At 38.1% G+C, this 13,168-nt stretch overlaps 1 protein-coding gene across 4 annotated transcripts in view; it reads left to right on the top strand.

Annotated features, from left to right (window-relative positions):
• Positions 1–13,168, top strand: part of TC2N (tandem C2 domains, nuclear) — a 71,218-nt gene that overhangs the window by 34,301 nt on the left and 23,749 nt on the right. For all 4 annotated transcript variants that reach the window (XM_077908509.1, XM_077908511.1, XM_077908508.1 and 1 more), the window contains 2 exons: positions 4,225–4,348; positions 5,599–5,832. In XM_077908509.1, coding sequence (XP_077764635.1) covers positions 4,282–4,348; positions 5,599–5,832 — 301 coding nt within the window. In that variant the 5' untranslated portion in view covers positions 4,225–4,281. The remainder of the gene's footprint in view (positions 1–4,224; positions 4,349–5,598; positions 5,833–13,168) is intronic.

Raw genomic sequence — 13,168 nt, 5'->3', positions numbered from 1 at the left:
ACTTCAGTTAGGCTGCTTACAATTGTCCTATGGGTCACAGATGCTCTTTTTATTTTGTCTTTATTCTTTTTTTGCTCTTTGTTTCATTTTGAATAATTTCTTTAGCTATACCTTCAAGTATATTAATCTTTTCTGTTGCAATATATAGTCTGCTTTTAATCCCATCCAGTGTATTTTCCATCTCAGATATTGTAATTTTTGTCTTTAGAAGTTGGGTACTTTTTTGTATCTTTCATGTCAGTTTTTAACTTTTTGAACATATAGATTCAGTCAGAACTGTTTTAATTATTTCTGATGTATGGGGCTTTTAAATCCTACAGTAGCTTCCTTAAATTTTCATTTCATGAAAAAAAAAAACTGTTTTAATATCCTTAACTGTCTGTGTCATTTCTGAGTGGGACCTAGAACTGATTGATTTTTCTCATTATTTTTTTTTTTTGCAAATTTGGTAATTTTTTATTGGATGCCAAATATTGTGAATTTTATTTTGTGTGCTGGATATCATTTAGATTTTTCTAAAAATGTTTTGCTTTGGGACATAGTCTTTTTGGAAATAGTTTGATCCTTTTGAGTCTTGCTTTTTGAATTTGTTAGGTAGAAGCGGCTAGCATTTAGTTTACGGTTATTTTTTCCTCACCAAGAATGCAACGCTCTCCTGAGAATCCTATCCAATATCCTGTGAACTGTATGGTTTCCCCAGTTTGGTTGGTAGGGACAGGCATTATTACCAACCTTGGGGAGTACTGGTATGGCTTTCATAATCTTTTCTGGCCGTCTTTGCCCAGACTTATGCAATTTGCTTGCATGCATGTTCTGACCCGTATTCTGCTGAATACTGGAGTGGGACCCTCTGCTGATGGCTGTGGCTCTCTCTGTGTGCACCTCTCCGCCCTCTATTAGGCGACCATGCAAACTGTATTTGCTTTATTCTTATTCACACCAGCATGTTCCTTTTGCTGCGTTCCTCCCTCATAGTCTTCAGTTCATTTTGGATGACTCAAGGCCGTCAAGTTTAAGGATCTTGTCTCCAGAAGTAGAAATCATTTTTTTAAAAGATTTTATTTATTTATTCATGAGAATACACAGAGAGGAGAGAGAGAGAGAGGCAGAGACACAGGCAGAGGGAGAAGCAGGCTCTTGCAGGGAGCCCGACGTGGGACCCGATCCTGGGTCTCCAGGACTATGCCCTGGGCCGAAGGCAACGCCAAACCACTGAGCCACCGGGCTGCCCAGTAGAAATCATTTTTAATCAGTCCTCCCACAGTCCTTTCATGATGAATGTAAAGTATTTGCAGGCTGACTGGGGTCAGAAATGTGGTTTGATGAGTTTAAGAGTTTTTATATGAGCTCATTGTTCTGCTTTGTTCCCTTATCTGTCAACTACATATTTGCTAAGTTCCTGCTATATTCCCAGCATCATATAGGGTGCTGAGTGTGAAGTAGAAAGTGAGTATAATATTTTTTCTAAAAAGTTTATATCCTAGAGGGGGAGAGAGAACAAGTGTCACACATGTCAAGAAAAATATAAAATTCTTTTTTTTTTTTAAAGTTTATTAGATGTTTACAAATGAGAGAAATTAGTATGGTCTGAGTAGTCAAGGAATACGTCCTTTAAACTAGGGCCGAAAAGGGATTTTGAAAATGTATAAATTTTTAAAAGATTTTATTTATTTGAGAGAGCATGAGCAGGGGGAGGGCTAGAGGGTCTTGGGATCAAATCCTGCATTGGGCTCCCTGCATGGAGCCTGCTTCTCCCTCTGCCTGTGTCTCTGCCTCTCTCTGTGTGTCTCTCATGAATAAATGAATAAAATCTTTTAAAAAAATGTGGTACAGGAATAAACAGACCAGTTGAAGAAAATAGAAAATATAGAAATAAGCCCAATTGTATGTAGAAGTTTAGTCTGTAATAAAGACAACATTCTAAAATCGTAGGAGAAAATAATGGGATTTTAAATAAATGGTGTATGTGATACCAGAATAGCTAATTGGGGAAGGTAGGATTGGATCTCCTTCTCATACTGTGCACCAGGCTGTTAGTATAGAAGGTGGTAACTCTGTTACCACTAAGTATTAGAAGAAACTGTGGGTAAAGTCTTTTATGACCTACATTTGGGAAAAACGTTCTGATGACTCCAAATCCAGAAGCAAAAAGGGAAAACATAGATTAAGTATAACTATATCTGTATGTATCCACACACTCATCTGTTGCTTTCTTTCTTTTTTTTAAAGATTTTATTTACTCTTTTATTTACTGTGGCATCCCCAGACTCATCTTTATTTACTGTGGCATCCCCAGACTCATCTGTTTCCATATATATGTATATGTATGTTTGTATATTCCCACACATTCTGTCTCAGTAGAAAATACCATAAAAAGGCAATGACAAGGAACGCCTGGGTGGCTCAGCTGTTGAGCGTCTGCCTTTGGCTCAGGGCGTGACCCCGGGGTCCTGGGATCGCATCCCGCATCGGGCTCCCTGCACAGAGCCTGCTTCTCCCTCTGCCCATGTCTCTCCCTCTCTGTCTCTGTCTCTGTCTCTGTCTCTCATAAATAATAAAATCTTTAAAAAAAAAAAAAGACAATGACAAACTGGAAGAATGTTTGCCACTTATATCACTGACAATGTGTTAATCTCTCCAATATATAAAAGTCCTCTAAAACTGAGGCAGAAAAAGATGAATAGCTTTACAGAGAGATGGGCAAGAGATAATGAACAGCGAGTTCATAGAGCCAAATACAGATTAATCTTATATGAAAAGGTGCCCACACCATAGTAAAAGAGATGCACATTACAACAACACAAGATACCATTTCTTTCCCATCAGATGGGAAAGCATTTTGACGAATACCTTCTTGGTGGCTGTGTTTGGAAGCTGAAGCTACTGTATTACATTGAGAATATGCAGATTGTGACCTGCTGAACGGGGAGGAACAAGCCACCTATAGGGGTTAGCAGGTAGCTCCCTCACCATCTGAGCTCCCACTTTGGGGAAGTAAAAACTTACGGGGCCTTCTTTTCAAAATTTTTTTTTTAAGATTTGATTTATTTATTTGAGAGAGACAGACACAGCGACAGACATAGCAGTGAGAGAGCACTGACAGGGAGAAGAGGGAGAAAAATGTACGTGGGGGTTAACCCCAGGACCCTGGATCGTGACCTGAGCCGAAGGCAGATGTTTAACCAGCTGAGCCATGCAGGTGCCCGCCACCACCTCACCCTGGTTGATTTGCTTGAAGGTGCCGTTTCGGTGCACCCACACAAAGGAAGTAAAGTCAGAAGATTTTTTACTTAGAGATCTCAGCCACAGAAGTGGGGAGGCAGAGATGGATTAAGATTTGCTGTGAATTGATAACGGTTTAGTCTGGGTGATAGGGATATTCTTATACCCGTTTTATCTTTTGTATACATTTGAAATTTCCTGTGAAAAATGTAGAGTTTAAGAATGCACAAGTGAAGAGAGTCCATTTGGAATTGTGTCACTGAGGCCAAGGCGAGCAACTGGACATGAAGTCCTTACACAATTTTATGTGCCTGATAAATTTACAGCAGACTCTCAGGGCACTTGACTGGCTCAGTTGGTGTAACATGTGATTCTCGATCTTGGGGTTGTAAATTCAAGCCCCAAGGTGGGGGCAGATATTACTTAAAAATAATTTTTTTAAAAAACCCAACTCCCTTTATTTCTAGTTTATATTATAAGTGGTTTAGTTAGCTGGTGTCTGTGGGTGTGTGTGTTGGGGGGGTAATACAGTGTTTAAGATATATTTTTCTATTAGCGCAATTCTAAACTTTAAACCAACTTATAAAGTATGCAGTTGTTTATTGGCCCCATATAATCCCCCATCATCTTTTGGATAACCAAAAGAATTGACTTGGAGGAAGTGAAGTTGTTCTCACATGTCCTAGGAGTGCCATATTTTCTTGCAAAGTTTGCTTGGGCATTGATTTGGGTATACCTGGCAAAAAAGAAAACTCAGGGTGGAGTTTTTTTTTTCAAATTTAATGTTGGGATTGTTCATTTAGTGATTTTTGAACATGTTTTAATGACTTGTAAGGCGCTTAATTAGGTCATATAAAATTACATGTAAGATGAAAAACCATCATCTTCTAAACCTTTTTTGCTTTGTTTTCCTCATTACATCTTAGAAAGATAATGGAATTAATTTAGTGATACCTAATGCTATTAAACATGATCATGTTAACTTTTCTATTCTACCAACAGATTAATATTAAAATTGGAAGTTTGTATCAATTGCTTGAGTATTGGAAATTGGATGTGATGGCAGCAGAATTTATAAAGAGTTGCTGTAGAGGATGTTTCTATGGAGAAACAGAAAAGCACAATTGTGAGTTTGGCTTCTTTTGGCTTCAACAAACACTTATTTAATGTATTTTTTGTCTGTGGCATTTCATAATATAAAGATGAGTCAGACATAGTCCATAACTTCACGGGGGAGACAGAAACAAATATGAGGCACACTAGGTAAGTATTAAAGTACCCTGGGGCAAGGCAGAGGTAGAGAGTGAGAAATTCAAGGTTCAACCAGGCAGACACCCGGGACATCACCACCGACTGACAAGAGGATGGTGCTTGGTATGGGAATCTGCAGAGGATGTCAGCAGCGGGGTGGGAAGAAGGAAGTAAGAGAAGTGAGCACTAGACCTGAGGATTTAGGTGGATGAAGTAGAGGCAGGAAGGGAGGTGCTGCATGTGGTTGGGGGCAATACACGCTGGCAAATGTTTCCATTTGAACAAAGACAATTCCTAGTTTATGAACAGTGCACTAAGACATGCCTTTCACAGGTGAGTGACGTTTCATCTCCTCAAGAATCCATGTTTCTGAAAGCCTCCTGGGGAGTTCCCTTTCAATCATAGGGTCTCCTCACCTCATCAGAGTTATGACCGGAACTTTACTTTTCTCTGGCTTTTCCTTGTATACCTCCATCTAGAGTATAGCTCCCTCGTATGTCTGAGTACAAGGGCTTCTGTTTGCATTAAAACGTTTGGTAAATTCCTATGCAGCAGTATTTGTACTTTGATAATTGTACATAAAGATGAGCTCTGGGTGTCCCTTGCATCCCTGTCCTAAATCACCAGCTTAGGAATCACATAGCATTTGAGACAGGGACAGAAGAGGTCCCAGAAGCTAGCACAGGGAGACCAGCTATTATATTAGGGTAGAAAGACATTTTATCTTGTGATTGGGTGAAGGTTTTTGTAGACTTGGAGGCCTTTAGCTTCTTTTTAGAATTCTTTTATATATTTGAGACTGATGTTTACCACCAGTACTGACAACAAGAATTGATTCGTTGACAATATTTTTAAGTGACTGGCCTTTTCTTGAAAGATTTCTTGAAAGAAAGCATTGTAGAATTAATTACAGAATAAACTTGTTATTGCTGGGACAGAATTAATGCAGATTCCTATCAAGTGCTTGATAGGACCTGCAAGTAGTAGTTTCTGCACCAGCAGTTTGTTCTAAAACAATTAAGTAACATACCAAAGCATGCTAACTTTAGATTATTAAATATAAGTCTACATTCATATTTGTGATTTTTCTTTTCTTTTTTTTTTTCCTACTTCTTTTACACACAGTTTTCATGGAAAGAGACTTTAAAGCAGCAGTCTCAGCGGGTCAAGATACCACGGTCCGTGTACCTCCGTTGACTTCCATCTCCGTCAAGCCCCAGGTTGGCTGTACTGAGGATTACTTACTTTCCAAATTACCATCTGATGGCAGAGAAGTACCGTTTGTGGTACCGAGGTTTAAGCTCTCCTATGTTCAGCCCAGGGCGCAAGGAACTCCTTCACATCTGGAAGAGCTAGAAGGTAAACAGTGACACAGGATTTAAAAATCAACACACGTAGCATTTGAATGCTATTGTTTCCATGATTTTGTTCTTTTATACCTTGAAAGATACAAAAGTCTTTTATGTATGGATTTTACATTTTATATGTTTTGCTCTTTCTGTAGAGGAACTTAATGTATAATATTTTTGAAAGGCCTCATTATGAAATCTGATCAGTCAACAAATTTGTGTTTAGATGTGGCCTTTTTAAAAAATATTTAAAATCAGTTAACAGTGTTTTATTAGTTTTAGAGGTAGAGTTTAGTGATTCATCAGTTGTACACAACACCCAGTGCTCATCCCATTATGTGCCCTCCTTCATCCACTTACCTCCCCCATCCACCTCCCTTCCAACAACCCTCAGTGTGTTTCTTAGAGTTGAGTCTCCTATGGTTTGTCTCCCTCTCTGATTTCATCTTATTTTTCCCTTCATTCCCCTCTGATCCTCTGTTTTGTTTCTTAAATCCCACATATGAGTGAAATCTGTGGTATTTGTCTTTCTCTGACTGACTTATTTCACCTAGCATAATACTCTCTAGTTTCATCAACATTGTTGCAAATGGTAAGATTTATTTTTTTTTGATGGCTGAATAATATTTCATTGTATATATAACTTCCTAGTCTAAATAGCCACTTGAATGGGATAGATTCATTGGGTAAATTTTGGCTGATGTCGTTAGAGGTCAATGGAGTAATGATGATAAGAAGAAACAGCATGTAATTCTTGTATTTTAAAAACAATTTGCTTTCGTCCATTGAAACTCTGTTATAGGGCAGCCCCTGTGGCGCAGCGGTTTAGTGCCACCTGCAGTCTGGGGTGTGGTCCTGGAGACCCAGGATTGAGTTCCCTGTCCGGCTTCCTGTATGGGGCCTGCTTCTCCCTCTGCCTGTGTCTCTGCCTCTCTCTCACTCTCTCTGAATGAATAAATAAATCTTAAAAAAAAAAGAAAGAAACACTGTTACAAGGTTCCCCCCCAAAAAAATTTTTCTTGTGAAAAATTTCAAAGGCACAGGGAAGTTGAAAGAATGTAACGGTGAAGGTTCCTCAGGAAGTTAAAAATACAGCTCCCCTATGCCTCAGCAATTGCACTATGAGGTATCTACCCTGAAGATACAAATGCAATGATATGAAGGGACCCCCGCACCCCAGTGTCATAGCAGCAACGTCCACAATAGCCAAACTGTGGGAGGAGCCACAATGTCCATCAACAGATGATGGATAGAGAAGATGCGGTCTATATACACGGTGCGATAGTACTTCAGCCATCAGAAAGAATATTTACTATTTACATTGACATGGTTGGAATTGGAGGGTACTATGCTGAGTGAAGTAAGTCGATCAATTATTACATGGTTTCCCTCATATATGGAATATAAGAAACAGTGCAGAGGATCATAGGGGAAGGGAGGGAAAGGTGAAGGGGAGTCATCAGGGAGGGAGATAAACCATGAGAGACTCTAAGTTCTAGGAAACACACTGAGGGTTGCTGGAGGGGAGGGGGTGGAAGGGTGGAGTAACTGGGTGACGGGCATTAAGGAGGGCACATGATGTGATGAGCACTGGGTGTTATACACAACTGATGAATTATTCAACACTACATCTGAAATTAATGATGTATTATATGTAGGCTAATTGAATTCAAATTTTTAAAAAGAGGGAAAAAAGAATATGATGGTGAATATCTGTATATCCACCACATGGAATCTATCATTAATGTTTTACTGTGCTTAATCACATATCTAGCTCTCTATTCCTCTGTTATTAACCCTTTTTGAGTCAGGTGAAACACATTTCATGGTAAATTGCAGGCATTAATACACTTCCTTCTAAATACTTAAGCATCTGTGTCATTTACCAGAGTTTAGTATCTGCTTATATTTTTATTCTTTTGACATAAGCCTTATATGCAACAAACTGCCTCAGTTTTAAGCTTGTATTTGTTGAGTTTGGATAAATGCATGTACAGTGTAATTCAAACTCCTATCAAAATCTAGAATATTTTTCCAAGTATTTTTATCTGCCCTACCTTTCTCCCTTCTCATTCTAGGATTCCAATTAGACATATGTTGGACCATTTTATATTGTTTTACATGCCTCTCAGACTTCTTTTCTGTTGTTGTTCAATGTTTTCTTCCTTCTCTTTTCTAAAGATTGGATATTATTGATTTTCAAGTTCACCGTCTCTTCCTTTTGTCATCTCCTTGCAGCTGTTAAGCCCATCCAGTGAATTTTTATTTTAGACCTTGTATTTTTCAGTTGTTGAATTTACATTTGGTTCTTTTTTGTAGGTTCTTGTTCTTTGCTGTGATTTCATTTTCTTCTTTTCATTATTGTGAGCCTTTTTGCTTTTATATCTTTGGGCATTAGCATCTTTATCTGCTAATTCTAACATCTGAGTCACTTAGGTTTGGATTCTGTGATTGTCTTTTTTTTTTGGAGGATAGGTCACTTTTCATGTTTCACAGTGTTGGATGTTGTGTTGTGGACACTTTAAAATCTGTTACATTGCTTTGAGAAGAGAAGGGTTTTTGTTTATTTGTTTTTCTTTTTCCTTTCTTTTATCAAGGCAATGAACTTGGTTGGGCTATGCTGTAAATTCTGTGTCCTTGGTGACAGCTCTTATCTCAGCTTGTTTTTTTTTATCCTTAGTTGGAGTCTGTCCTGCATGTGTGTGGCTCCGGGATCAGAACAGATATTTGAGCAGACTTTACTCACAGAATTTGGCGCTTGGAACTCTGGTTCTTTAGGCCAGAAAGAGTGTGGGTTTTCTATTGGCGCTTTATCCATCCCATGCTGCATCAACTGTGGCTTTTGTTCAGGCTAATAGACATTAAAAACGGGTGTCCATTCCCTTTCTTCCAAGGGTCAATGCTGTCCTGGATATGTACCACTTTTGATAACTCTCTGGTACCTTCAGGGTTTTGTTCATTTTGTTTTTGGTCTACAGTGTACTTTTGTATCTATAGGAGACTTGACTTTAGTGGGATGATCAATTAATCTTTCTTTCCTTCCTCCCTCCCTCCCTCCCTCCCTCCCTCCCTCCCTCCCTCCCTCCCTCCCTTCCTTCCTTCCTTCCTTCCTTCCTTCCTTCCTTCCTTCCTTCCTCCCTCCCTTCCTCTTTCTTCAAGGAAAGAGGAACCCTGTGCTTGGCCCACCACTTTGTCTTGCATATGTCAGCAGTGTCTCTCAAAAATAGTGTTTAAAGGCTCTTGGCCACAGGATAGCCTGGTCTTTCTCTTGTACTTGTGACAGCATTGGGATTAAACCACATAAACAGTTTTGTAATCTGTTTTATTCATATCACACATTGTGAACACGTTTTCATATTCATTGCTTTTTAATGGCCCCATAGTATTAAATCAATAGATGTACCATAATTTTTTTAATGAATTCTGTATTCTTAAACACTGAGTATCTAATATATTATTTTCATAATCAGAAAATAAGAAATACCTGGCAATATAGGATAGGACTTCTTTTGTCTTTTCATTTTCATTAAATCACTAGAAAACAGATTGCTTTTTTTTTTTTTTTAAAGATTTTATTTATTTATTCATGAGAGACATAGAGAGAGAGAGAGGCAGAGGGAGAAGCAGGCTTCATGCAGGGAACCCAGTGAGGGACTTTATCCCAGGACTCCAGGATTATGCCCTGGGCCAAAGGCAAGTGCTAAACCGCTGAGCCACCCAGGGATCCCCAACAGATTGCTTTTTGATTTGAATGATTTGCAATGAATGAGGAAATTGGTTAAATTATAGGCTCAGGGAAGATGTGGCAAAGCCATCTGATTTTGATCCTATGGGAGAGAAAAATTACTTTATTAGACTCAAGAAAGTGTTCTGGGCATCTAATTCTAGAAGTCAGACATGTGCATGCTGTATGTGTATATGCCTGTGAGTGATGGGCTGACAAGGACATTTTGAGAGGGAGATAGGGCAGGCAACTGTCAGTGATGGCTGAAATTATGTGTCAAGTATCTGAAATTGTTTTGTTTTATTGCTTGCTTAGTGAGGGGTCTGATTATAACCATCACTTACTACTTTGTAAGATTCTATCATTAACATCTTTCTGTGCTTGCTTTGTCACACATCTACCTATCTATCCATGAAGAGAATGTATTTTGAATAAACACTGAAATTTTAAGTAGAGCTTTTGAGAGATGTAAAGTAAATGTCTGGTTTGGTTTTATATGGCACTGTGGTTCTGTAAGTTGAGAGAACTTCCTCTTGAACTTTAATAATGGTATCACTGTATACTGTTTGAAGGGAAGGTTGGGATTCTGTAAAGGTAAAATAAGATCTGAATATTCTTTCTTAGATATAGCCTATAAATGTAGTACGTCATCTTTGATGCTACTACTCCAGACAGGGTATTGTGTCTAAACAGACTTGTGGCAGTGCTTGTGTGCTGAATGAGAGGGGTTAGTGTCCAAGGTGGACTGGTTCCTTACAAAGCTCTCTGGCCTCATAACTCCATCTTGACACCCCTCTGCCTGTGAATTGTGCTTGGATTATACACACACAGTTATTTGACCTAGGGTGAGGATAAGATTTCCCCTCATAACCCCATATTTTCTTTTTCTTTTCTGAACTCAGTGTGAAGCCACCTGTTTTATTGTTTAACTTAATTCAGAAAGTATTGGTTTTACTGTGAGTTCTATTTTAAATAGGACAAAAAAGAAGAAAAAGATGGTAATCATTTAAGCACTTAAAAACTTTATAGCATGTCTCTATATTTTTTCCAATGTGATTCTTAACTTTGAAAGGAATTTGATAAATGGTTTTACCTGTTTCAAATTGCAAAATACACACATATAGAAAAAGGAGAAAAGCAACTATGTAGCTCTGTGATTTATTACAAAGCAAGACACATGTATGGTCACCACTCAAGTAAACAAATACCACCAGCAATGTGTAAAAGCCTTCATCTTCCCTCGTTTCCATCATCAGTCCAGAGTAATCAGCGTCCCAACTGTGATGATTATTGCTTTCTTGCTACTCTTACTTTCTACCAGCTAAGCACATATCCCTAAATGTTGTGGTTTAGTTTTTTCTGTTTTCTGACCTTTATGTAAATGAAATGACATATTCAGCATAGTCTTTTTGTTTATGGGTTCTTCTTTCCTTCCTTCCTTTCTTTCTTTCTTTCTTTCTTTCTTTCTTTCTTTCTTTCTTTCTTTCTTTTCTTTCTTTCTTAGCTTTTCGAAAGTCTTTTTTTTAAATAATAAGTTTATTTTTTATTGGTGTTCAATTTTCCAACATACAGAACAACACCCAGTGCTCATCCCGTCAAGTGCCCCCCCCCTCAGTGCCCGCCACCCAGTCACCCCCACCCCCCACCCTCCTTCCCTTCCACCACCCTAGTTCGTTTCCCAGAGTTAGGAGTCTTCCATGTTCTGTCTCCCTTTCTGATATTTCCCAAACATTTCTTCTCCCTTCCCCTCTATTCCCTTTCACTATTATTTATATTCCCCAAATGCATGAGACCATATAATGTTTGTCCTTCTCTGATTGACTTATTTCACTCAGCATAATACCCTCCAGTTCCATCCATGTGGAAGCAAATGGTGGGTATTTGTCGTTTCTAATGGCTGAGTAATATTCCATTGTATACATAAACCACATCTTCTTTATCCATTCATCTTGCGATGGACACCGAGGCTCCTTCCACAGTATGGGTTCTTTCATTCAACATAATCTTTGTGAGATTCATTCACATTTTCAGTAGCTTCCATTAGTTTTAACATCTGTACAGAAAATATATTTATTTTTATTTATTCTAAGTGGCATGGTATGCAGTCATGTTTCTGTATAGCACACATTTATTTTTATTAGTACGTATAGATTACAGTTCATTTCACTAGTGATAGACGTTGAGAGTTTTTCCATTTTTGGCCATGATGGATAAGGATGCTTACAAACATTCTTTTTTAAAATTTTAATTAGCCAACATATACTGCATCATTAGTTTCAGATATACAGTCCAGTGATTCATCAGCTGCATGTAACACCCAGTGCTCATCACATCCCGAGCTCCTTCATGCCCATGCCCCAGTTGCCCCATCCCCCGACCCCTTCCCCTCCAGCGATCCTCAGGCTTATGAACACTCTCATACACGTCCCTAGGTGCACACGTGCAGACAGTTCAGTTGTGTATGTGTCCCAGAACGGCATTGTCATGTCACAGGATATATATATCTCAGCCTTCCTAGAATTTGCCAAGTTTTTTTTTTCATGGTGATTGCCTCAGTTTATATTCCCACCAGCAGGGTTTGGTAGATCACATTGTGCTACTCTCTTGCCAACACTTGCTTTTGTAAGGCTTTTTTATTTTAACCATCCTGCTGAGTCTGTAGTGGATTCTTCTGGGAGTTTTAATTTGCATTTGCCTCCTAACTCATGAAAATTGAGCACCTGCTCATGTTTTTTGGCTATTTGGGTAGCCTCTTTTCTGAAGTGCCTGCTTGAGTCTTACAGCCAATTTATATTTGGACTTGCCTGTCTTTTTCTTATTGATTTGTGAAAATTCCTTGTATATTCTGGGGTATGAGCCCTTTGTTGGTTCTATTTGTTGCACATGTCTTCTCCCACTCCGTGCATTACCTTTTCACTCTCTTCAATTGAAAATGGAAAATTTCAATTTTAAAGTAGTTGAGTATATTAACAAAATTTTGTGATAAATGCTGTGTTCCATTTAGGAAGTTCTTTCCTGCTTTAAGGCTGTGAAAACTTTCTTATAAATTTCCTTAAACATACAAGTTTTATTGGTTTGCTTTAACATTTAATTTAGACCCACAATCCACTTGAAATTAATATTTTGTGATTTTTTTATGTTGGGGTGAAGGTATATATATACCAATATCCAGTTGTCTTAGCACACTTTAATGAAAAGATTTTCCAGTGCTACATTGGTTGTAAATCTAATGTCCACAAAATAATGAGTGTCTCTCTCTGTTCTGCTCAATCTTATTTTATTGTGCCAATCTTCTGTTCTTAATAAATAGGAGCATAGATCTTTCCATATGTTTTCCTTTTTGAAGATTTTTTCAGTTGTCCTAGATCCTTTGTGTTTCCATAAAAATATTCTCTAATCACCTTTTTGTTGGTTTCTAGCTTTATTGCACTGTGGTTAGAAAACCTTATTCTGTGATTTCAGTCCTTTTGGAATTATTGAGAACTGCTCTGTGTATATCTTAGCTTCTGGTCAATTTTTATAAATGTTCTGTGTATTTGTGAAAAATGATCTTTTTACTAAAAGATGTTCTTTGTGTAAGTAGAATAATAAAAGAAAACTCAGATCACAAAATACAGAATTG

This window comes from Canis aureus, chromosome 9 (genome assembly GCF_053574225.1).
Source record: "Canis aureus isolate CA01 chromosome 9, VMU_Caureus_v.1.0, whole genome shotgun sequence".
Classification (NCBI taxonomy): domain Eukaryota; kingdom Metazoa; phylum Chordata; class Mammalia; order Carnivora; family Canidae; genus Canis; species Canis aureus.
Note: the sequence above shows the minus strand (reverse complement) of the source record. Positions and strands in the feature narration are given on the sequence as shown.